At 38.7% G+C, this 26,191-nt stretch overlaps 1 protein-coding gene across 2 annotated transcripts; it reads right to left on the minus strand.

The window, feature by feature from the left end:
* Positions 1 to 7,111: 7,111 nt before the first annotated feature.
* Positions 7,112 to 24,922, minus strand: METTL4 (methyltransferase 4, N6-adenosine). 2 transcript variants are annotated; one of them, XM_084220698.1, is made up of 9 exons: positions 24,807 to 24,922; positions 23,553 to 24,067; positions 22,757 to 22,819; positions 19,323 to 19,689; positions 17,137 to 17,206; positions 15,146 to 15,320; positions 14,841 to 14,947; positions 14,155 to 14,243; positions 7,112 to 7,992 (listed from the first exon to the last, which is right to left on the minus strand). In XM_084220698.1, the coding sequence occupies exons 2-9, from the start codon at positions 23,979 to 23,981 to the stop codon at positions 7,850 to 7,852; spliced, it is 1,443 nt and encodes a 480-aa protein (XP_084076824.1). In that variant the 5' UTR covers positions 23,982 to 24,067; positions 24,807 to 24,922; the 3' UTR covers positions 7,112 to 7,849. The 2 variants fall into 2 exon arrangements, with proteins under 2 accessions (XP_084076824.1, XP_084076823.1); XM_084220697.1 differs by having other exon boundaries at positions 7,112 to 7,995.
* Positions 24,923 to 26,191: the final 1,269 nt, after the last annotated feature.

Raw genomic sequence — 26,191 nt, forward strand, 5'->3', positions numbered from 1 at the left:
TTAGATTATTTCATCATCTGGTTCATCAAAGCAGGAAATACTTAAGTGTCACAGCTGGTCTCGAACTAAATATCTAGTACCAAGATTTTAAGTGAAAATTATTACATCTTCAGTGGGTAAGCATTTCATAAATGGCTAGACAGTAAAAAATTATGAAGATAACAGATATAATCTCACATCTTTGGGCTGCAAAGGGAGTCAACCCTCTCTTGCTTTTGCTAGTACTATCATCAAAGAGGTTTTGTATAATGAACAGATCTGGAAAACTGAGAGAGCTATTTAGATTTCTGGCAAAGATTTATGACTGAGAATTAAAAACTCTGAGGCAACATCTTCATTTTAAGTGAATCTCCTGTTATTGATGCCGGCTTTCCAATCAGAGTACTCACCACTGTGGAGAGATCAACCACAAGGAAGCACATCTCCCTTGCAAAGGAACTATCCCACTGCCCAGTCACTATTCACTATTCATTTGTAAAAGATCTTCCTCTTTTGCACACACTGAGTACATTCAGCAAATCTTCCTGTAAAGAAACATGTGTGACAAAGCCACAACTTTGTTGTGCTTCACCTTCTATATATACACAGAAGAAAAGAGAAACTACTCATGTGAAAGAAGAATTTGTTATCACAGTGATTTGGAGTGAAATGGCCACCTATCACCAGCAGACACTTAGGAAAATGCCTAGGCTTTGCAGGTCTACTTAAGACATCAAAAAGAGCAGTGTGATAGTAGGTAAATAATTTCCTTTAAAGAGTGTTCTCATGAAAATCATATGTAAAAGTAGAGTCTTCATATTATATCAAAACCTCAGTAACTTTGTTATGGGATAATGTAATCCTATTTCTCTTACAGACCTATAATGTCATTATGTAAATGGCTATACAAAGCCATGATTGTATCAACTAAATGAAATTGTTGTGTAAGACAGTTGCCAGCCTCTGCAAATGAGGCTTTTCAGCACTATAATACCAGAAAGTTTCCTCCTATAATGCTAGAGGTAACGTTAACATTGTTGATTCCTGTGGCATTTTTTACTTTGAGGTTTATCACAATTAACCCTGAAGAGCACAGGACCAAAAAAATAATACATATGTGGAAGTTGCATCATGCAGTGAAAATTGTAATGCTATTGAGACTCCTCTTCTGTTCCACACTTCCGTGACTTTATTAGAAATTTAGAAATCCTCATAAATTTGCTGGCCAGTTTACTCAGTCAAAAATAGCTCCTCGTAATCTAAACTCTCTTGGGTACTTTTAAACAATTAGACTGTACGCCTCATAAAAATTTTCAGCTGAAGTTTTGACTGGGTCACTTTGATATGGAAAAATGTAATTCTTATGTCATAACTATCTTTTTGAAGTTATATGAACCAGTAGATGAACCATGAACCTCAGAAAAGGACACATACTTTCTTTCTGAACTCAGCCTAATTTTTGGAGTGCAGAATAACAGAAGATGCAAATCCTTTAAAACACACATGCAATAGTTTGAGGGCAGTAACAATGCCATAAGAATATTTCCAATAAGCTGTCTCCTGAATTAAGAGCATAAAGCTGTTACAAGATAGTGCTATTAAATAAACTGGTAAAATTTTGCTACAAATTTCAGTTAATGATCGTGTAAAATCATGACCCATGATGCAGGTAATTTTAGCCTATTACTTCATTAGCTATTCTTAAATTTCTAACTTATCTCTGCCTTTGTGCTGGTTTTACCTCTAATGCATTTCATTTTCTACACAGTAGTCAATATGTAGCCATACTTCATGCTGAAAAAGGGCCAGAAATGAAATTCAGATTTTTGTACAATTCTGCAGCTGACCTGTAACCAGCAGTGTGCAATGTCTGCTGCACTAAAAATGCTGGCCAGGGGACTGCACGCACCCTCCTGTGTTGAAAAATGTCCCCATCTCCAAAAAGGCAAAGAGATGGACCTTTACAGATCTTTACAATAAAGTCTCAAACATGTGAATGAGCCTGTCCACAGTAATGGTTTAGAGAACCATGAGCACTGCAGTGGCACTAGCTGTGAAGTGTACAATCCTCATTATTCCACTGCTTTTTGGGCACTGTTTTCCACTTTGTTTTCTCCTCTTTACAGACCCTCATTTTCTCATACATAACTCATTTTCTGATCTCAAAACTGTATGTTACAGAAATACCCTTTAAGGAAGGACACGGAAGGGAAAAAAGAGCTCTAAGACATCCCAAAGTGAGTGTTCCACCAATCCCAAGCACTTAAAGGACTGTAGCTCCACAATCTGAGGCAAATGGAGGCAATATTACAGACAAAATGAGAATGTTTGACCTCCTTCTCCCTCAGCAGAAGTTATTGTTTGGGTTTTACACAAGAAAAGGAAAACTGAATACGGGTGTCCGACATTCCAACTAGTGATAAGCAAAACTGCTGTTTTACTTTAACACAATTTACTTACTGACATGGGAAAAAGGAAAACATGCCACTGCATATTAAACAATAGCGGGGAAAAATCTTACTCAAATATTTGCGTTCACAGCATTTAGCAGTATCATTTTGTGGTAATCACATATCCTCTGAACAGAGAGAGAGACGTAATTCTCTCCCAGGATTTTCCTGGGAAGCTGTGAGAAGGGTCAGAGAAAACAATTCTTATCGCTACTTGCTGCACCTGCTGTTGTGCACATGTGGAATGTGTTATGGAGATTGGTTACCAAAGGAAAAAAAAAAACTGGTAACATCAGGACACTGACAAGTAAAAATATGGTGATTTTAAATTTCTAGCAATGCACATATTGCTGTTATTCAAAGTACTGTATACCAGTGATTCACAATACTCCAACGGGTCAGCTTCGCCTGCACACACACATGCACGTACACAATTCTCTCCACAAGAAACTGGCAGACCCAGCCATGGAAACACTGAAGGTCAGGTAGGGGCTGGGTACAGGGCTCTTGGTAACCTGATCCAGACAAAGATATCCCTGCTCATTGCAGAGAAGTTGGACTAGATGACCTGTAAAGGTCCTTTCCAAATCAAACTCTTCTATGATTCTATGAAAAAACCTGACAGCTTGGACACCACAAGACTTCTTTCAGCAACTGGAACATACCTCATATCCCTTGGCTATTCTCCAGCCACCTTCCATTCTCTTCCTCTTATGTCCAATCCAAAATAAGCAGTAGGCAAGTCTTTATTGGTGCGTTGAGGCTAATGAATGCAATTATCAAGGCAGAGTAGCATTTATCTCCTGTAATTTATAGTTGTTTATGTAATTTGGAAATCTATTTTTAAAAGTCAACCCTTTGCTGCTGCTGACACCTATCCAAGCTGAATGCTATGAAGAGGTACAACCTCCTCACTTATCTCACTTCTTTAATAATGTTTAATCTTGTAAAAGAAGTTTTGCTGTTTCCACAGGAGTACATGCCTAGCAATCATTATTCCAAAAACATATCTTACTGGTATAATTCTTCTTACTTCACAGAAGTTTAAAAATACAAGTAAAGGTCATATGCTAATTTGACATTTCAAAATCACACTCAAACCTGAAGATTCATAAAAGTTTGATTATGACACTTGATGTACTCTTCGTATAGAAAAAGTTTAAAATTACTTCTTTTTGTAATGCAACTGAGGTTTTTTTGCAATAAGACTTTAAAGGCTTTAAATAGCAGAGAATACCTAGCCAAAGAAACTTTTACCATTGTCCTGCTAAAACAACAACAGATGTACCAAACAACATACTTTCTGAAAATTCTTGAGTAATCACAGTTGTCACTTCTCCAAGTTGCCACAAGAAGAATTTATAGCTTAAAAAACCCTTTTAATTTGTTAATGTTGTAAGTAAAATACACACTCCACCAACTTTCTATTTGAATGTGTGATCCAAGAATACAAAAGAAGAAAATTCTATTTAAAATAGGGGAAACAACCTTACAATTCCTTAGGAACACTGAAGATGTGCATAATACCTAGGCTGATACTTATTAAATCCACCTTTAACATCTCATTACCATCTTGTATTCCTCCATCCTTACCTTCTCCCTTTTTCTTTCATTTCTTACCAACTTTCAGAGCAAGTTTTCTTTTTTATACAAGGTTTGACATAACAGAGAGCATTTTTCCCTCTGAGCAATTGACATATATAACATGAAAGGAAACCAGATCTTAAATTGTCCTGTTATATTAGCTGGTTTCACTCCACTGATCTTTCAGTATGCTGCAGATTATGCCTCAGAAGAATCTTTTGACAAAAACTGAACAATCTGATGGCTGGTTAGGAACAGCTGGGTCTTGGAGAGCTGGAAAAGTGTAAGGGGTTATTTAAATTATGAATTCAGCATAACAGGCAAATAATTATGTTTAAAAGATGACCCTATCAACTCAAACTATCAACTGCTAATACCACCATGAGATTTCCAAGTTAGCAACAGACGTTCTCCCCCCGAGAAAATGCAATGGTTTCGGGTTGGCTGCAGATGTGGAACGCTGTCCTGACCTCCTGCTGGGCAGGTTTGCCCCAGAGCAGGCAGCACGGGCTGGATAGCTCAGTCCTTCGGGGACAGACTGCCCAAAACCCAAGCCACTCTCAGCCACTGGCCACCTTTAGCAAGCATAAGGATTATCAGCTCCTTTTGGAGATTATCAGCTCTTGTGAGTTCAGCTCTTCTGCTAGCTAAGGCACCGCTGCAGGCCGGCCGACAGGCAGGCGCGAGAGAGAAGACTCGTCCTGGTGTTCCACAGCGATGGTAGCGATGGTTTTATTGGGGGTCTGTGAAGGGTTCCAGCGGCAGCTCTTCTGGCCAGAATGGGCTAAAGTAGCCCCTTATATAGAGCAAGGGGGGATCAGAAATTGTCCAATAGCAGGGGTTGAGGAGAAGTGACCTATGGGGTCACAGAGAGATAAGCTGGGGTCCGAAAGGAGGAAGAGAGGGGCTTCTTTGTTATTTCACCGTGACTTGACATTTTCCTATCTTTAAGCCTCTGCCCTCCATGGAGCCCTAGCAAGCCCGGAGCTTGTTACAACTCCACTTTCTGTTTTTAGAAAAAAGGCATTCCCTATAGTTCTCTTGAAACAGTGAACAAGGCATGAGAACATAGCTAATACAAGCTAATAACAACTACAAGGAGAATGCACAACACTCCCTTAACCAAAGACACAACCCAGCCTGTTAATCCCCACTGACCAAAAAGGTCATTGACCCAGAACACCACTTCTGTCCTATTCTTCATGGCCAGAGCAGTGGAAAAGCAGCAAACAGCAAACAGGCGTCCAAGGCACAATTTTGTAACTATTTAGGAAAGAATCAGGTATGACACAAGTTCCAATCTTCAATTTGACTTAGCCTGAGAAGTTTAGAGCCTGCCTGCACAGTCCTCTACATACAAGCCATACTTTGGAGGCTGGATTCCCAGGTGCTGGAAGTAGCTGCTCAGCTGCTTTTGTTTAGTGGTGAACACTGAGAGTAGGTTAACAGCTGAGCTTGATCTTAGAGGTCTTTTCCAATCTTAATTATTCTAGGATTCTAGAAAGCCACTATTTGCAAAGGGATTCCACAGAAAAGACAAATTAATAAAGTCATCAGTTCTTAAACAGCCTAAAGAAGGTTATTCCCTTAGAAGGGCTCTGCTGCTTAGCTCAAAGGAGAAAGGTGGTTTCTTGATCTCTAATATTGTTCATCTTTCTTTTAGTTGGAATTAAAAAGATAATGTGGAGTTGTTCATAGCAGCGGATGTGGAACAGACAACATTGTCATTTCTTGAGCTGTTTTGTAGAGTACAAAGGGAAAACAAGATAAGTGCAGCAGTTATCATTTATTACCTGCTTGAGTCCCATACATCACTTAGTACTGTACGAGAGCATCTTGGGAGGGTAGGGGAATTCTGACTGGGAAAGCAGAAGCTCTAGGTAGGGAATGTCTTCTTAAACTAAAACCAAATAAAGAACTATCCCTTGTAGCTGTAGGTAAGACTGCTTATATACTGACAGTTTAAAATGCAGACTAAATAAAATCATGCAGCAAGAAACGTTTTCCTGGGTAACTACTTCCATTGTTACATTATTGACTTATTTTGAGGATATGTTTAACTGTTGGGGGAGGGAGAAAAAAGCATTTTCCTTGTTTTATTAACTCCACTGCTCCAATAGGCAAAACATGGAATTGAACAGTAATACAGAAACCAGGTCAACAAATAAGACACAAGTTTTCATTTTCATCTTTATTACAAAATTACCAAAAAATACTCTGCTAACATTTGAAGTTTAACTTAAAAAAAATCTTCACAGCTCACCAGGCTAACAAAATGGAAATGAAGGTAAAGTTAGGCAATGTATTTTGTTTGTCATTACAAACAGCCAGAACTCAGGAACCTGCCACCAGGATAATCAGTTTGTCCAGCACCTCTGCCTCTACTGCTATAAATAAGTAAGTGGCAGAGGCCTCATTACATCTTCTTTGTATTTTTCAAAGTAAATCTAAACACAACAAAGGATACACAAAGCCTACAATTCTTTAGTATTTTTTTTAAGGGATCATTTTTTTGTTAGCTGAAAAATACAGCTCACTAGCATGGCTTTATAATGTTCCAGAACACAAGGAAAGACTCTTTTAAAAAATACATATAATCTGTTAAAATTTCAGAATTTTTAAGATGTTGAGACTTATCATGTACAATGTAGTCAAAAAATTAACACCATATACAAAAAGACAGAATTATCAATTGTTTTAAAGTATAATTTTACATAGAACATGGTCAGTCAAGAATTCATGTGCCAGTACATATAAGCACCGCTCCTTTTATTTTCTCTGAGGCAGACAGACACATACAAGTATGTAGGAAGATACACTGCCTTCCTAACTATTTTAGTTCAAAATCAATTGTTTTGCAAAAAAAAACTTTAACAAAACATGCATCATTCAGAATTGTTTACTTCCACTGACTCTTGAAAAACAAGACAATATAATTCTTTATTATAATTCTTTAAAAATAGCAATAGCTATTTTTTTAGCTATTACAGCTAATACTGCAGCAAGAGCTACAGCACAGCAGTAGCAATGTGCTATCAGCTCAGATTTGAAAGCTGCAGATACTTTAAAATATCTTACTTTTTTTGAGGTTTGAAAAAGAATAGGGATGAACTTACACTTTAACACTGTTGTCAGATTAAAAATTGTTTTAACTCACCATATTAACCTGATGGGTTAATATGATTATTCCTCAAAAACCACAAGCTTATAGAACCACAAAATGCTTATTCTCTAGGGTCATGTTAAACATTGACCAAGAAGGAAAACTGCAGAGAAACCAGCTCAGTTATGCCAACTTTTCACCAGTTCACTGGATGGTCAAATATGATTTTGGGATGGCTGACCACCAGGAACCACCAAGGAAACCCCTGGTAAAGAAGAACACATGTGCGAAGGGGAGGTAACATATGTTAATGATTTTGGGGAAATTATTATAATCGATGTCAATGAATATGTACATAAAATACAGAATATAAACAGGAGCTTTCTCTGTTATCAGCATACACAATATTTCAGAGAAGATACTCCCTCATTCACCTGGCCAAATAAAGAATGCCTGCTTCTTAATGCTTCACTGCTGTTAAGGAGTTTTATCTTCACTGATTTTTGGTAACAACATCAGTATCTAAACATGTTCAGATCATCAAAATAAGGGACCACTTTGCACAGAGGGGAGATAGCATTAAACAGATATCTTGTCACTTAAAGAATTCTAACTAAAATGCAATTGGTTTTATTTCTGTTACCTTTAGGTGCACCATCAGTAAGAAAGCTAAGTTCAAGAGCCCCCTGGGAAGATGTGGAATTTCAGAAGATATAGATGTCTAAGACCCAGCTCAGTTTCCATTCTGGAGAAGAGTGAAATAATCAATGTGCTGAAACTTCAAGACCTCATTTCCCCAGCTGGTCCAACCAGGCTGTAGATTGCGAGCAAACAACTCCAAGCATTCCACATCTGGCTTGATAAACTCTGCCAGAACTGCTGTGCAAAAGAAAAAAAAAATACAACAACAATGACAATGGTACAAATAACAATAGCAAAAAAGTAAAACCTCCCCTGTGATGCTGGCAGATGAAAAAATGAAAGTTTCATTAAAAAAGGGAGAGACAGCAAATTAATTTCAGAGGTTTCATCAAACAGCTGGACTATTTATATAGTGAGAATGTAATCTTAAATTAATGCCCTTGAGATTCTGAAAAATACTGTCAAGGCCTTCAGTAGCCTTGATTTATTGGTTTTCATTTACAGAAGGGGAAGACGGATTTATTTCAGCCTCTACATAGATGAGTTCTGAATTTTTTTTTTACTAATATCAACCAAACACCTCCTAAAGCCTCACTTAACTCCAATAATATGGGGGCAATACTTATATATATAAATAAATAAATACATAAACCCTTTCCTTAATTAAGAGCACACTCTCTTTTCCTCTGTACCTTAAAGGTGATAAAAGTATTTTTGTAATAACTGTTAAAAGTAATACCAGTTAAATAAGTATAGCACTAAAAGGGCTATAAAAATGCAGGAACTATTTTTTTCCCTAGCATCAACTTGGCAGCTGAAGAGATATTTCTATAACTGTTACTGCTATTCAGTAACATAAATCTCAAATTTCTTTTACACTTAGGCATTTTTGCTGCCTAAATCCAAATATAAAGATGCCTGTCATTAACATCAACTGTGTAACTGATCATGACTGGTGTTCTTGGAGTGATAGAAAAAGATCTTGCATCTTGCTTGAAAAGTATTATTGCATAGAGTTTATTGTTAAATGTGTTATTTGTCATATAGAGCCACTTAGTCTGTGGCTGGTTTGAGCAACTCCTTAACTAGGTTTCATGAAATGGCTACAAAAACATTGTGTACAAAAACATGAGAAAAACAAAGGGTTAAGGAGCACCCAACACAGAGAAGGCAGAAAGACTGAAAAATTTATCTATACTAAAAATTGCATGTTAAGTTGTTTTGGTTTTTTTTGCTGCTGAAGATAAAAGAAGAAAAATTATGGAAACACGTCTCTTTCCAAAGGATACTTTGGTCATTTTCAGATCAGATCTGCCAGAGATTTCTGAATCTCTGTCACTTAAAAATACACCTCATAAGGCCAACATTTTGCTGCTTCATTCAGTCTCTTCGGATATGATCATTGCAAAAACATACCCAGTCAACATACACCAAAGTAAGAGAGGAAATGTTTTTGGGTTTTTTTTTTTTTTTTTGGTGCAATTCAAGTACTGAGTTTTTGCATCAAGTTTGCCAGTCACAGATGCCCTGTGTGAGACTCCAGCTGATCAGGTCATGGATTGCTCCTGCTGCAGAAGATGAGCACCCACTTCACTTTCTAGTGTTAGCCAACCCAAGATGCATTTCCTACCTATGTGATTACCTCTTCCAAAAGCTCCAATATATTAAAAACTTTTCTGTAAATATTTTTAATGGGTGTTTCCAGGCTTTATTGTATTTTGGCAGGGCATAAAAATCTATTCGCCTTCTCCCAATCTTTAACAAATGTTACATGAATGTCTCAGATGGGTTATCATCAAGGCAGCTTTTAATCTAAAAAATATTGCTACCAGAAGGAATCTTATTCCAAAAAGTGGCTTCTTTTAGAGGCAAGATAAATGTTTAAATAAATCTAGCATTTACAGAGAAGCGTCTGGGAAGTTTAATGGAAAATGTACGTTCTGACAGAAAACTCACACACTGCTTGGTGTCGTGGGTGTTCATCTAATTAGACACCACTTATGAGTTGTTGCTTAATATCAATTTGCAAACACATCAGAATAAAAAAAGTGGTAAAATTTATTGTTCTTTTCACAGCTCCATTAAGATAAGTATTCCTTGTGCATAATTTGCTGACAATTTGATCAGAGGGCCAAAGCACCTCTCCTAGGAGGGCAAGCTGACCGTTGGTGTTGTTCATCTTGAAGATGAAAAGGCTCCAGGGAGACCTTATTGTGGCTTTTCAATGCTTAAATGGGGCCTGTCAGAAAGAAGGCAACAAGCTTATTTTAGCAGAGTTTACAGCAATAGGACAGGGGATTAAGGTTTTAAACTAAAATAGGATCAATTCAGACTAGATATAAGGAAACAATTGTTTACAATGAGGGTGCTGAAACACTGAACAGATTGCCCAGAGAGGTGGTAGATCTTAAAATTCCTAAGTTAAAAAAAGTCATCATAGCATTAGGTTCAGTAATCCAAAGCAGGTTTTATAGCCACCAAAAACTTCCATGCCTAAAAGAAAAAATTTGAAAAGCCTACTTCAGAGATTCAACCAACCTCAAAGACTGGTTCACCAGAAAGCAAAAAAGGGGTAGCCAAGAAACCAATTGGTTCAGCAGAAGCACAAAACCTGTGCCAGTCTTTCAATTTGGCTCTAGAATTTAAAAAGGAAGTCACAGGAATCTCCCCCTCTCCTTCTGGCAGAGACAGCATCTTTTAAAACTTAGAGGGCTTTTTAAAAAAACAGCCATATTACATATAATTTGAGATCACATTATAGTATGATTGTTCATTGCTAGGTTGTAGGCATTTACATAATCACATCAGGCAGTAACTTGCACTGCAACAAAATTACCATATCAAAAGAGCTGAATTTTGTTGGCTTAAAATCTCATTACATTGGTTTCCTTCAAAAAAGAAAAATCAGTGTTCAAGTCACAATTATGTCTTCTTTGTTAGAGCTTTACATCACCAGTAGGCTATCTCAACACACATGGATCTGATCTGTAGCCCTCAAGCAAAACCCTTGGGGTTTTTTCCTCTGAAAACAGCTTAGAGGACTTCCATCAGTAGAAAAATTAAGTATTGAGTTTTTCTACCACAGGAATAGATTGAAAAACAAAACCCAGAACCCAATTACTTCTGTCCACTTACAGATACCACTGACAGGAAACAGGTTAAATAGATGATAAACAGCCTATTCTTTATCACTTACTAGTGTCACAAACACTATGACAGCAACTCTGCTACTTATACTTGAACCCCTAATGCCCTAGGACATGTGAAGCAAGCACAAAGCCAGCTGGCAGACACAACAGCTCCAGAAAACCCATTTCATTCTGAAGCACGATCCAGTGGCCAGGCAGGAGAGTTGACACACCTGCATACTCCTAATCCCAGACACGTATTTAAGATGCATGCACCTAAAAATGTTTCAATGAGCTATCTTTGAAACAAGCAACAGTTTCTCCTTATTTTTTGAACTTCCACTGCCTAAAAAGCAGTTTCTGCATTGACAAATTGGATACATAAGTGAAAATAACTGTCCGCTTTTTCACTGTCTGATCAGTGAGCCATGCAAAGCACAAAGCACAAGTTATCTCAGTTTAAAATACCCCTTCAAAGAGTTTGCAACTTAGAGGTCCTTATTGCCCAATTTGTCGAAACCCTGGACCAGAAAACGATCTGAAATCCAGCTCAAAGATGGCTTTACAGCACTGCATCTTTCCTGAACTTCAAGTTAAACCTAGATGCTGATGGAACAATCAGTCTTACAGCAAGGGCTCACAAGGCCCATAAGGAAACAAAAAGCATTTACTTTTCTTAGTTCCAAGCAAACCTTTATAACATGGCCTAATAAACCATCATTGCTACGGGAGGAGGGACCTCCCATGAGTCCTCATTGCACAGTTCTGCTGAATATATGCAAATTGGTTAGAACACAGCCAAGAATTAATTCCACTGCTTTTAGGCAAACTCCTACACAACAGCATTATTTTCTGACAATAAATGCATATACTTAAAAACTGGAAGAGCAATGGCTGTAACAAGAACAATCTATAATACAGGAAAAGGAGAAAAGGTGATGTGAAGTTATGTAGAACTTCATACATATCTGTAACGGAGTATCTTTTGTGCTCTCTAAGAGCACCATTGAATTGAATTAGGAAGAAAACCTGCTGTTATTTGAATCAAAACCTGGAGTAATAAAATTTGATTTTAACACATTTGCATAAAGCAGCTTAAGTACATTTACAATGACATATTAGAGCTCTAAGCATTGAACACAGCACATGCATCACCAAAAACCCCTACAGTTGCAATTTCATGGTTAAATGCACTGTAGGAACAAAAACATCTCTTTTTGATGGCTTACTTTAATTTACATCTTTCTCTTCCCCCAGAGAGATAAACTCTTATAATCAGTCATTAAATGGCTACATATGTACCAACATACAACCTTTATTGTTGTAATAAGAAACAAAGTGCCAGACAGCATCAGTAAATACTAATATTTTTGGCTTTGTTACTACTTAAACAAAGCATAAAGAATGTGTGTGACTCATCAAGTGTCCTTCTCCCCCCTTGCCAAATCTCTGCGTCTGTTCAAATTTCTTCTGAACTCCTCTAGGATGCAGCTCAGCTGCTCTCTAGTGGCTGCTTGAGAATATTGCCTGGTCATGAAAGCAACACCTTGTACAGCACAGCAGTCAAAGCATCAGCCATCAGCTTTTGCTTTATTGTCTACATTTTCATTACATAACCATATTCTGCACAGACCTGCCAAAAAACCTGTAGGAATTACATGGATTTTCACAAAAACTTTTTAAATCATTCATATTGCTCCAAGCAAGTTCATTTTTTCAAAGAGAAACACAAATGCTGCACAATGTTATCAAATCCCATTACTCAACTGAAGACTCAAGGAATACACACAAGAAATTAGGAAGGACAGTTTCTTTCAAAGTCCACTCAGGGCTGTAATTTATAAAGTATTCTCCAATATGGTTTCTAGATTCTGCCCTACAAAATAATTGTTCCAAGGAACCATTGTTGCACTAAAATTTTCCAGAATACATCCAAACTTCTGTTTTGCACCCTTGGATGCCTCACAAGTTTCCTGCTTGTGTCCAAGTTTGCTGATAAGTATTGGCTTGCTAAAGAGACCCTAGGTGACAGCCTCATAAATAACCACCCCACTGTTCATTAACTTAAATCAACACATATGCCCCCTGCTGTAGCCCTAATTCTTGAAGATGTGGCTTCAGGATGGCACAAAGATCCTCCTAGAACTGCCCTTCTTTTTCTCCTATTTTTAGCTAACCAAAGTATGTCCTTTCTACTAGTTTTTTAACAGGTGGGTATGTATACATATATATATATATATATATATATCTGTTAATTGAATAAATGCAAGCCCCCAAACACAGATTTTAGAGCATCCCTGGAGGTACAACAATTGTTCAGATCAAAATTAGTTCTACCCCTTGGGAATAGAAAAAGGAAAGCATATCAGTGAAGCAAAGCGTGACACCTCTCCTCTCCAAGAGCATTAAACATTTCTTCTACCTGCCTTTTCTGATGTGAATACAAAACACCTGGAATATTCAGACTCATCATATGCTTCCCCCCTTGGTGGACTATGAAATTGATTTTTTGGGAGATATTAAATATATTTCTTACCACAGCCTTCTAAAATTCTAAGGTGCTGTAATGATGAAAGAAGTACCACTTTCTATTGATGAAATTAATAGAAGTGCTCCAGAACAATTCTTTGGACTAGCTCTAAAAAGCTGAATTTATACTCACGCTAACTGGCTGGCTGGAATTACTGCATCAACTTCAGTGAGTGAAATACAACTTCAGTGAGTGAAATACAACTCCTCAGAAACAAGCAGGGCATGCCTTAATTTTTGCCTCTTGTTAGCAGTCTTAAAATAGTTACGTTTTTGGATTTAAAGGCATAATTGTACTGCAGGCATATAATCAATTCATGCAGATATGTAAACATTTCTTTCAGGATGACATTTTAAAGAACGGTTTCTGCTTTCCTATTTGATGCATTCCCAAAGTTCTCTCTCTCACAAGGTACTTTAGGTCATTTGTCACAACTTCATATATGAAGTATCTGTAAAACTGCTTTTGAAGCATTTAAAAGATAAATTTTGAAAAAGGCAACGTTTTTTCTATGTCTACCCAAAATGTTGACACAGTACTATTTGAAGTTCTAGTTTTCACATTAATTTTCTGAGACCAGGACTGAGGTGCTTCAAAACACTTTTAGAGGAACCACAAGTTCTGTTGAGTAAAATTGCTTGACAGATGGGAAATTAGGGCATTTCTAGGTACATCCCATAATGAGGCAGTCAAGTCCACCATGCTACAGAAACATTAGGCATAAAAACCAAAACATACCAGCAAGAGGAGGCTTATGTGAATGCAGACTGCAGGGTATGCTGACAATTAACTGATGCTCTGGAATTGGAAGAACACCTTCAGATTTCCTGTCATATAAATCAAAAAAGAAAAGAAATATGAGAATGAATGTTACCCAATGCGATGCTACAGCTCTTGCAGAGTTATTTCAGATGGGAGATAACACAAAGAATGCTCATTCACAAACTTCAGGGAAGTCCAAGTGAAGTTAAAGGCTCCTCAGACGTAATATATAAAATGACAGTTTATGAAATCATTGAGGCTTTGGCCAAAACACGGTTTACAACAGCCATGCAAAGCCACTGAGAACAAACAATGCAGTCCTGCACATTGCCATGTTGGAACAGCAGCACCCCCAAAATGGCATCAGCCTGTGCCAAGGACTCGTGGTCCAAGAGAACCTGTCAGCAAAGGAAGCCCTGTCCACAAGGCTTTTGTCCAAGACAGCTTCCCAAGAGAGCAGATGCAGGAACAGACAGGGGGTTCCATTCTTTAGTCTCACTAAGGCACTACCTTACTCCGAAGCTAATAAGGCTATCTTTAGGTCCACAATCAGCCAAGAGGTTGTGGGACATTATATCGCATTATGAGTAAGTGATACATAAAAAGGGAATCCTAGCAGCCACAAAAAAAAAAAGGCATTTACCATAAATATCCTGACATACCTTAAGGCTTCCTTTACATCTCCTTGAACTCTACCCAATATAAGAACTTCATATGGTTTTTTGTGCAAAGAATCCAAAGGCAACACAAATTCTCCAGCTGTAGTAATCTAACACAAGAGAGTTAAAAATATACAGTAGAAAATTTTAATATCTCATATTTTTCCAAGACCTTTTTCTTTATAAAAAGGATACTGATGATATGACAAAGCAAATGGTAGTAAACAGACAAATTAGAAGAACACAAAGTGTCATAGTGCAAGTCTTCTCAGTCTCCAAGAAAGCAACAAAATAAATTAAGAACTTACTTTTACCCAGTGCCACTCAGCAAGTGTTTTCACTGACCAGTGAGGATAAAGTTCATCCTTAACAAAACGTAAGTGCTTCTGTCTATTAGTCACCCACGTGACTACAAGACAATTGGGAGCAGCTAGCGCTGGTACAGGAATCTGCTTGATTTGCCATGAAGACAAGTAGCTGTACCTATGCCAATAAAGTGAGAAAGCAAATTAGCATATACCAACCATAAAACTTGCAAAGCAGAACAAATGGATAAAAAATTACACAGACCAGTCACTTCAAGAATTATCTCCTGACAATCTAAGTCATAAAAATAGTTCAAGACTGACACCCAGTGGACAATTCTGAGAGATTTGATATAAAATCATTAGCGCATGCACATAAGTTTTACTGAGCAGAACCTTGAACTATATATTTCCACTATCCCTCGAAATAAAGCACTATTAGTTGTGACTCTGAAGTTTAGAAGCCCATGTTTAATTTAAGATCTATCAGATGTAACTCAATATTCTCATCTTTGTGCCAGAACAAAGCTATTTAGTGAACAGCTTCTTAGGCAATGTAATACTATTCATTTCTCATAATAAACTCTCTTCTGAATGAAAATGACAAGTGAGTCACACTAATTTGAATGGCAAGAGAAGAGGTCATTAGAGATAATAACTTCTCCAATTATTTTCACAAGTTGTTATTTTTTTTAAATTATCAGCCATGGTAGAAGTTTTCTAGGTCATTCAAAACAATTCTGCACTTTTTTGAGCTAACTGAATGCTACACCAGTGACTCCAGGATGCTTTCCAGATCCTGTCCTGTTCTACCATTTTTTTTCCATGATGCAATTCTACACTATTCAATAAACTGAAGCTCATGGAACCTACACATTGCAGCACCAAAAATATTGCCACACTGCCTAATGAAAATTGGCAGCCTGGTGTGGGTAGCCAGGACCCCACACAATGCTACAGTGTGAAACAGTGAACAAGGATAAAATCCAAATACCTCCTGGACTGTCTAGAGGAGAAAATATTCACCTAGATGAGAAATGCTTCACAATGATTAGCTGTCAACAAGATAATTATGAGCAGTGATAGCTCCTTCACTCTTTGCCTTTATTTCATAAGGGAGAAAGGATCTTGGTGACTAACTTATGCTCGTAACAATAACTCTGAGTAACTTATACACTCAAGAAAGACATTTCTGAATGAGAAATGTCTCATTTGAATGAGAGTTTATAGAGGTTTCTGAAGGGCTTTCAAAGGAAATCCTACACATCAGTCTCTACATCTTCAAATTATGTCTTCATGACAATCATCAAAAGCCACAGCAAACTTTATTCAAGAGAGTTGTAAGACCGTATTTCCTGTCCACCCTTCTTTCAAAGAGATACAATTCTATGGTAATCAAGACGACTCCACTGGCATAAACATTATGTTACTCAGCAGTGAAGGAAGCCCATAAAAATTTAAGTTAATAACTTCATAAACTACAGTACTCAGAGCTCCTATTGCAATAGAGGATTTCACTACTGCATAATCATGTTCTTCTAAACATTAGACTGAAGCTTAAGTTACACCTCAAATTAAATAAAAATGCACTCAAACTTCTGAGCAAGATTTCAGTCCTGCAAATACTTATGTATTTATCTAGCTTTATGTCCACTGAAGTAACTCTATTAATTACAAACTAATATGTGCATGATCTGGGCCCTACAGAACAGCTGAATCCATACTTTCTTTGTAAAGGGCTAACATTCTCTGAGCAGCTAGATAATTTAAGATCTACTCCTGCAAATATCTTGTATGCCAAGTATCCAACACATTTCAGTGAAATACCTAAGACAGTCCATAGATTTGAAGGTAAGCATGTGTGAAAATATTTACAAGTTTGAGCTACAGTCTCACAGTTATACTGGTCCTGGACTGGATCAATATATTAAAATGTTGGTTACCCTTCGTAAGCTACAATGACAAACTTTGTTTGATTTTACTACAAAACATACCTGTTACTCCTTTTAACAGACTTGTTCTCCCATGGTGGATCAATCACAATTACATCGTATTTTTTCTTGTCTGGCAAGTGAAATTAAGAAAAAAAAAAAGAAAAGCCAGTAAAGTAGCTTTAAAAAATATCTATGAGTTAAAACAGATATATAGCAAAACTGCAAATTTCTTCTGTTCTTTCCGAATAAGAAGTTAAAAGACTTTTGACATGCTTGTTTTAATTCAGATAATCGTATCCTGAAAATTCTATATTTTTAGTCTGATTACCTAAGGAAAGGACTTTTATGTGGCCTGTGTCATATCCCTCTAAGAAATTTTGAGTATCTTTAGGACTTTCAAGAAAAAAAAGGATAGCTGAGCGCAAGTCTCAAAAATTTTTAAAAGTTTCCCAACAGAAGCTATGCAATAAGGCACCCAGCTGAGTGAAAAGCTACAGCCCTGAATGCAAGATTCCTGTGCTGTTTGATCTTTTATCAGACCAAGAGGGATATGCAGAGCTTCAAGCCAGCCCTAGAAAACTGTTTTGCACTACTGGAGGTAAAGAGAGACAGATAGCTAGACATAACGTATGAAATGGGAACCAATGAATAAAAGAACTGAAAGCATTTTCATGGGAGAAGCTGAGTTTACTTTAGCTGGAGGATAGAAGATACAGAACACATCCATGAAAAAACAGAATTCCCCAATTTTATTTCTCCAGAGAACATATTTGTTCTTTAATTGAGTCTGACAGTAAGAACAACACCTTAGTATTTGATGTTCATGAAATGTGATTACTACATATTATTCATTTAACATTGGAGGTGTTTTCCTTACAGTGGACTGACCAGCAAGAATTACTTCTTTTGGCAGGTGAAAAGGAAGAAGAAAAATAATAATTAAAATGGACAGCAGATTTACTCAGGAAAAAAGTCTACAGTCAGGTAAATGTTAACATTCATTGCTGTTTATTTCAAAAGCATTTGCTCAGATTCCTTGGACTGCTCTGTAACTCCTTGGAGAATCTTACACACTCAACTGTGCAGAGTGGTAGCACAGTCATAATAATCTTCTTTCTTTCCTACAGATAAAAACAGCTAACTAGCTAGATTTTGGACTTCAAATGCAAAATTATTATTTAGATAATAAGATTCTTCCCTCTGAATATCTTCTGAATAAAAAACAAAATTAAAAAATGACGACATCATAATTACATATGCTTCCTCTCTTCTCATGTGCAATTAAAAAAATCTAAAATTACTGATTAGAGGGAAGAGCAGTAATGCCCAGCTCTCGCTCACAGGCAACATCTTTCCTGTAAGACTGTCTGATAAATCCTAGCTGTGACTGATAGTGATAAAAATAATAGTAATAATAATAATGAAGGTCAATTTGAAAGCTAATGGAATGGCACTGAAGACTGATGCATGCTGTCAGCTTAGGGCTGGGGACAGTGCCTTGGATAGCTTTTGATGTACTTTTACAGAGAACTTGATTATTCTAAAACCCCCTCATTTCCCTGTCACTGCTTTTTGCATAAGCCAGTACTCTCAGCTGTGAAACACAGCAGCTGAAAAGTCAAGTCATGCTTGCTACTGGTGGTCTTGCTAAAGTGGTGTTGCCCTCCAGCTGGGTGCAACAGTCTCTAACTGTTCCCTTTCCTGGGGGATACTGGGTTTTGTTCCATGACCTGTTTATTCCAATCTAAAAAGACCCTGCCACTGAACAGGATGAGTCTGTAAATGAACATTTGCTTTATGGTGCATTATCTCATCCCTCCCCCATAGTTTAATCTAGCTAAAAATCAAGACAGCAGGACCCCCACTTCAGCAGCAGCACAGACCCACCTATGCCAAAGGCTCATCCTGTGGGACAGGAATCCAGCTGCACAGCTGGTCCCAATTCAATGTGTTTATGTGACTTCTATGCTGACAGCAGCTCAGAACACACTCACAAACTCCTGTATTTTGGCTGAGACTTTTAAAGGAGCATCCTGGAGACAAATAATCCCCTCATGACATTACTTCCTAACCACTCAACATTCCTTTGAAAGTCCTTACCTATTTGCACAAAATTAGAAAATCACCTTGAAAGCCTGCAGCAGCATTTGCTATCAGCGTGATGCTATAAGTTAAAATCTGTTCATTAAGTCATCTTGACATTAACTGCCCTTCTTGGGCAGGAGAAAACACCTAAAGATACTTACAGTTCAACAGGGGCTGTAAACATGAAATATCAGATAAGAGGAAACTGCTTTTTGGTGGCACCAAGTATTTCTGCCCCATTAACACAATTATCTTTGCACAGTCTGAGCTGTTTTCCAAAACAGACGAAAGCAGGTCCCGCTCTGCACTGGAGGTTTCCTCCTCTAGCACACGTACAGCTTGATGGTCACTTTCATTAACAGCTGGAAACTGCTTTGCCATTTCACATAATTCAGCCAACCCACAGACAATGTGCTGAGGAACATTATTCTTCCTGCAACTGAGTTTTGCAGTCGTCCGGTGAAGAAAACCACTTTTGAGTCCCTCTTGGACTAAATGCAAAGTCCCTTCCCAAATGAGCTTCCTGACCTGTATGGTGACAAAAAAAAAAAAAAAAAAAATTTCAATCTGCAGGCAGGGAAAAGGATCCTCGCCAATTACTGAGATCATTGGCTCAAAAGCTACAAAGGCATTATAATAAGGTGTGTGTCTTGGTAAAACCCCAGCTGGCAACCAAGTACCACACAACCATTTGTTCACACCACATGCCTCACAATCCCTAGTGGGGAGAAGAATCCAAGGAAAAAAAGCAAACCTCATGGGCTACTATAAGATCAGTTTAAAAACTGAAACTAAAAAATTATTATTTTTAATACTGAAAAGTGGGAGAGAGAGAAAAATACAGCCCAAGAGAAACAACTAACGCACAGTTAGAACACCCACCACCTACCAACTGAGGTCCAGCCCCCCCTGAGTAGCAAATCCATGGCTCCTGGCCAGCTCTCATTGTTTATATAGTGAGCATGATATCCTATATATCCCTCTGGCCAAGTCAGGTCACCTGTCCTGGCTGTGTTCCCTCCCAGCTTCTTCTGTGCACCTGCTCGCTGGCAGGGCATGGGAAACTGGGAACTCTTTGACTTAGGGTAAGCACAGCTTAACACACTGATGTTTGAATTGTTGCTGTCAACATTATCCTCATGCTAAACCCAAAATGAGAATCTTTGATGTTTTCTGATCTATCCTGACCAGACTGGAAAGGACAAAGCAGCTGCAGATGGGTGCAGACATTTGGGCAACACATCTACCTTTAGTATCCAATATGCTGACTCTGGGGCTTTTTAAAAGTCTTAGGTTTATGTTTCATTTTCAGCACTTCCACTCCATCAACTCTGCATTAGCTGTCCAGCTAGCAAGCAGAAAACTAACTCTATCCCAGCTAAAACCAGGACACCAGGCTAATTTCTGTTGTTGGTTTTCATTTTTTGGTAAAGTTACAATAATTAGAAGGCTGGAGAAAGAAAGAGCGAGACACTACTGAATAAAACATTTCAGACAACAGATGTGGAATATCATTGTTTCAACCAAACACAAATTTCAAAGCAATTATCTGAAGTTTAATTTAAAATTCTAATTTAATTTCAAGTTACTGTGCCCATGAACATCTTTTTAATTAAAATGTATACTGGGATCTAAAAATCAGTCATTTTCCACATTTCAATTCACTTCATAAAACAACAGTTTATGCATTTTACAGTAATACAGAAGTACAAGCAGTAAATCAAATTAAAGTATCATAATTCGATTTCTGCAACTTTCCTAAGTGGCAAACATCTCAAATAGCCTGTTAGTCAGTCCAGGATGACATGGTTCTTGGATGTATATACACTGTCAGCACCTCCCCTTCAGAAAATTTAGAGACCCTTTTTATTTCCAAATCATGGAGCGTTTATGAGTTTAGATTGTCAGTGAGGTGGGTTTATCCATTTGTCCATTGTCAGTTACAGGGACTTTATTAAAGCCCTTGTAAAAAGCCATTATACGGTGGTTTCAAAAGCTTCTGATTACAGAATCTTCAAGATTACAAGAAGGCTTTACAAAATACACTTTATTACAATTCCCAGTGGCATGGGAAGAAAAAGATTTTTTTTATAATTTAATAGTGCCACCTCTAAATACCAGAGAATACAGAATCATAAATTTTTAGTACCTAGGTTTGTGATAAGAAAAGTTCATACTTCTTCAACAGATTTAATAAACATATCTTTAGAAATTATACCTTTTTACATGCATGTGTTAACTCACAGGTGGACAAATTGGACAAAGTCTCTTGACTATGAAGCAATCAAAGCAGGAGTTTTAACAAATGGCTGCTGAAGGAATTTAGCATATTTTGTACTGTTCCCTGTGTTGACACTGACTGAAATTCATAGATTCACTTGCAAAAACAAAAAATTGTGGCTGTTTGGGTTTATTTTTGATTAGTTTACAAATATAAATAAGTGACAAAATAATCTGGGTTAACTTGCAGAGCTACAACCTTTAATAACACAAATATGGTTAAAACCCAATACTTTCTAATCTGTGAATGATATATGAGGCTAACTGGAGTCACAGATTTTTCCAAACTCTGTCTTTTCCACATATTCACCAAATATCACCAAAGTTACCCAAGCCTCTGAGGCATCAAACTTCTTATCTTCATTTCTTTCCTTATTGTTAAATCATTTTATTTTAGCCTTAGCATTTTCATACTCATGCTGATGCTGAACTTCAAAGTTTTCTCCTTTAAGGTGATTCTGCAAGTGCCAGCTTATTCACAAAAATAATCGCAGGCCTTCTACACTGTATCAGCAAGTTTATACATGCACGTTTACTACAAGATTGTTGCCATATAAAAGAAAAAAGCATAGTCTTCTAAATGTAGTTCAAGCAGAACAGATTTAAGCAAAAAGCGCAATATGACTCAACCTTTGTCAAAGGAAAGAAACCAAGTGTAGCTCCTAGTTCAGGTTCACATTACTATTTGGGAAAGCAGTAATACATCAAACTTTACCTACAGATTGTATTTCTACAACTCACTACTATGTTTCAGTGTAATTCAGTTGTATATTCACCAGTACACAACTGACATAAGCATACAGACTTGAATTCCAATTAATTCAAAATGTTTTAGTAGGACAATATAAAACGCTAGGGAAAGATTGATTTTTTTTTTCCAGTTGCAGAATAAGATATTTTGAAGCACATTTGGTAACAAAAGTGTTGAGTAACTCCACCACAGTGTCCTGAAACACTGAGGAGCTGATATTCAGAACAGGTTATACTGCCAATTTCAAATCAGCCAATTCCTAATAGTCAACTCATCACAACACAATGTTGAGTTGTCTATAACAGTCCAAGGTGCTTTGTGAATGCAGCTTCCAGCTCTTTGTAATGTCTCAGATGCAATTTCACATGTATCTACACAGAAGATCTATGCTGTAAGCATGAATTCACATGAGGACTGGACAGACTGACCTTCCTTTCCCTTTCCTTCTTTTCACCAGTGGAACAAGCTCCAAACCAGAATCTGTTTGCAACCATGCCCTCCACTCGGCACACGCCCAAAGTCAAGTAGCGGGTACTTGCAAAATATACATTTTTTCCAACTTACCTTTGAATGGTATTCCAAAGCATCCAGTTCACCTTGGTTGAATACACATTTCCTTTTACGTTTCTGCAGAATTAGCAAAAACCAACAACAACAAAATCTATATCACTCCACAATGAAATAAAAGGGGATAAGAAGTCAAACATACCTGAATTACAACTGAACTCTTTAAAAGCAGAAGAAAGTTTCCATCTGTTTTTCTACCACAAGTACAAGTCAAATAAGCAAAAAGATCTGAAAATACCTAACCTGTTGCAGGCTTTCACAAGGTACGTAAGCTTAAAGCTGTTTTAAATTATTCATGGCACTAGGATCTGAAGGTACCTAATGCACAGTTTTGCTCATGCCTCCTTTGGTCCCATACTAAAAGTTTCAGCTGCCAAGTGCAGTTTACCAATAAAAAAAAAAACCAACTATGTCTTCATGTACATTTATGGGTTTAGACCAGTGACTCTTATTTTTTTTTTTTTGTCCATATGGAACAGCACTGAACAACACTGAAAGTAAACACTGAAAGTAAATTCATACTGTCCTTCCCAATTTGCTAATCTGCACAATCTCAGCACCTACCACAGCTTCAGACTGTGTACCTGGCCACAACCAGTATCAGGAGATTTCAGGAACAATCCACTGCTTATGAGACATAGAATGCACATTACTGACATGAGGGACACAGGAATATTCTCAAAAGTTCCCACTCTTCTACACTACCTAAAAAGACTCAGGTATGCAAAACAATATTAGTATTATATTATTTATCAAGGGATTACTGTAATTTACTGTGTTACAAACAACATACCTTCCTAGCAGTGGCAAGAGAATCTCCAGTGTCACTCTTTGCTCCTTCTTGGTATTCCTCTCTGTTGCTGTTGGCCTTTATTTCTGTCAGACTCATCTCAGGGCATCCCTGACACAGCTGCTCCTCAGGAGCTACGGCTATGTGGGGCTTAGAAACATCAAAGAACTCCTCCCGAAACACGTATCTCATTTTTGCTCTTTTACCTTCTGTTCCTATGGCACTTCCAGGACAGTAAGAAGGACCGTCGCTTGATGAGGGGGTGGCAGCAAAAGCAGAAATACTGTGACGGTCTTCAGTAGATGTGACAGAAGTATTGTGAGTGACACCACCAGGGTGTGCAAAGGAGTCACAGATCTCATAGCCACACTGGTTGATGAAAGAGAGATGATCCACAAGCCATCCCGCTGCCAGACGATGTACCACAGACATCGTAAGTCCCCTTTGCAGGACGAAAAATCAGCTCCCTGAAACCACAGCCTTCGCCAACCATTTGCCCTTCCTTGAGCAACCTCCTCCTGTGGGAATTTTTGTAAGAATTCACTTTACAAAATTATCACTGTTTAATAAATTAGCACCTACCTTCTGACAGACATTTCAACAGGACACACTGTTGAAACTTCTGACTTCAGTTGGTTTCCCCATTATACACCACTATACTTCCCCATCCCTATACCACTGCTATTTTTATAGCAACTAAATTTTACATTACTTTTTATACTTTTATATGGTATGCACTTACTCTTTTTAACAAGTCAGAAAACAGCCCTATGACACACCAATTATGTCTAACATTATATGGTAGGTGTGTACATCTACACACTGTATATACACCACATATACATGCATTTACACTATATGTCTTTACTACACGTTACACACATGCTACATAGATGACACATATACTATTTATATGCACACGCTATATATACACGCATACGCTATATATATTCACACATAAACGCAAACATATATGCATATATATATGTGCATACACTGTATCTACATACACACACAAATATATATATATACATATATATAGAGAGAGAGAGAGACATAGATCACTATGACAGCACCCAGGAGCAGTAATACAGGCACAAGGGCAGCTGCAGCCCCAGCGCTGCTGAGGCCAGGGGCTGACTCCCATCCCCGCGGGCACAGAGGACCGAGAGCTCGGGCTTCTCCCTAGGAAAACTCTCAGCGGCTGGAGAAAAGCCCAGCGCTCGCCGTGACCCGGCAGCGCTTGGAAACACTCACCGCGGGCGCACCCGCGCTGTACGGCCATGGCCCTTCCCCGAGCCTTTCCGGGGGTTGGGAGCCTCCTCCCGTCTCTTTCCACCGCTCCTCCTCCCGTCTCTTTCCACCGCTCCTCCTCCCCTCTCTTTCCGCCGCCCTGGTCCCCGCCCGCCGCTCTGCCCGGCCCGCGGCCCCGCCGTGACGCAGTTCCGTGTGACGCTCTGGGCCACGTCCGGGCGGGCGGATTTGAAATTGCGAGGAGGAGGCGGCGGCGGCGCTGGTGGTAACGGCAGGGCGAGGAGCGGCAGGGCAGCAGTAACAGCACCAACACCCTCATCCCTTTACCCCCTCACCCCTCACAAGTGTGCGTGCGGCGGTGGTGAGTGCCGGGCTGCGGACTCGCTGCTGAGCCCCCCCGGTCGCCTTCGGTACGGTTTGGACGCGCTCTCTGGGCGAGCGGGTGGAGCTGCGCCCAGCTCTGCCGCGCTCTACGCTTTCTTGGCTTTGTTTTGTTATGGTTTTTTTTCCTGCTGGAGCGTTGGCTCTGGCAAATTGCTCTTAAATCTCTGCTCAAACTCTGCTCTTACAGCGTGTTGGCTTATGTCAGCAGCAGTGTGGCCAGCACGACCAGGGCAGTGACAGAGCCCTGTACGCGGCAATGGTGAGGCCGCACCTCCAGTGCTTTGGCCAGTTCTGGGCCCCGCAATTCATTGAGGCGCTGGAGCGTGTTCAGAGAAGGGCAGCGGAGCTGGGGAAGGGTCTGGAGCACAAGTCCTCTAAGGAGCGGCTGTGGGAGCTGGGGGTGTTTAGCCTGGAGAAAAGGAGGCTCTGGGGAGCCTTATCACTCTGGAACCACCTGAAAGCAGGCTGTAGCCAGCTGGGGGTCAGCCTCTTCTCCTAGGCATTAAGCAAGAGGACACAATCTCAAACCGCACCAGGCTTTGGTGGGACAGTTGGAGGAATTCCTCCACAGAAAAGGCGATTATACACTGGAATGGATTACTGTCATGAATGAGTGTGTTAAGCTTGCTCAAACAACCACCACGCCTGCCCAACATGGTGGTGGAGTCAGTGTCCCTGGAGGTGTTTAAGGAAAGGCTGGATGTAGCACTTAGTGCCATGGTCTAGCTTACAAGGTGGTGTTTGGTCATAAGCTGGACTCGAAGATCTTGCAGGTTTTTTCCAACCTAATTGATTCTGTTAGTCTAGAAGCTAATTGCTTGCTATGATTGTGAAAATTCATTCTCTCTGTGGTTGGTCCCAGTTAAAGTAATGGAATAATGCAGATTCTTCCCCAGACACAGTGAGAAATGCTGCCCTATGAATTGAGCTTGAGCTAAACTTCCGTTGTGGTGTGTGAGCAGTGGAACTGGAAGCAAAATGAAGCAACAGTTTATATTAATAAT

This window comes from Fringilla coelebs (genome assembly GCF_963513975.1).
Source record: "Fringilla coelebs genome assembly, chromosome: 1".
Classification (NCBI taxonomy): domain Eukaryota; kingdom Metazoa; phylum Chordata; class Aves; order Passeriformes; family Fringillidae; genus Fringilla; species Fringilla coelebs.

What these genes read in the sequence shown, in the direction of transcription:
- METTL4 (XM_084220697.1), bottom strand. Translation starts at nt 23,981, where the DNA reads ATGTCTGTGGTACATCGTCTGGCAGCGGGATGGCTTGTGGATCATCTC. An exon ending in CTCTTGCCACTGCTAGGAAG is followed by an intron (nt 22,820 to 23,552) that starts GTATGTTGTTTG and finishes CTAATTCTGCAG; the next exon opens with AAACGTAAAAGGAAATGTGT. An exon ending in TCTGTTAAAAGGAGTAACAG is followed by an intron (nt 15,321 to 17,136) that starts GTATGTTTTGTA and finishes TTATTGGCATAG; the next exon opens with GTACAGCTACTTGTCTTCAT.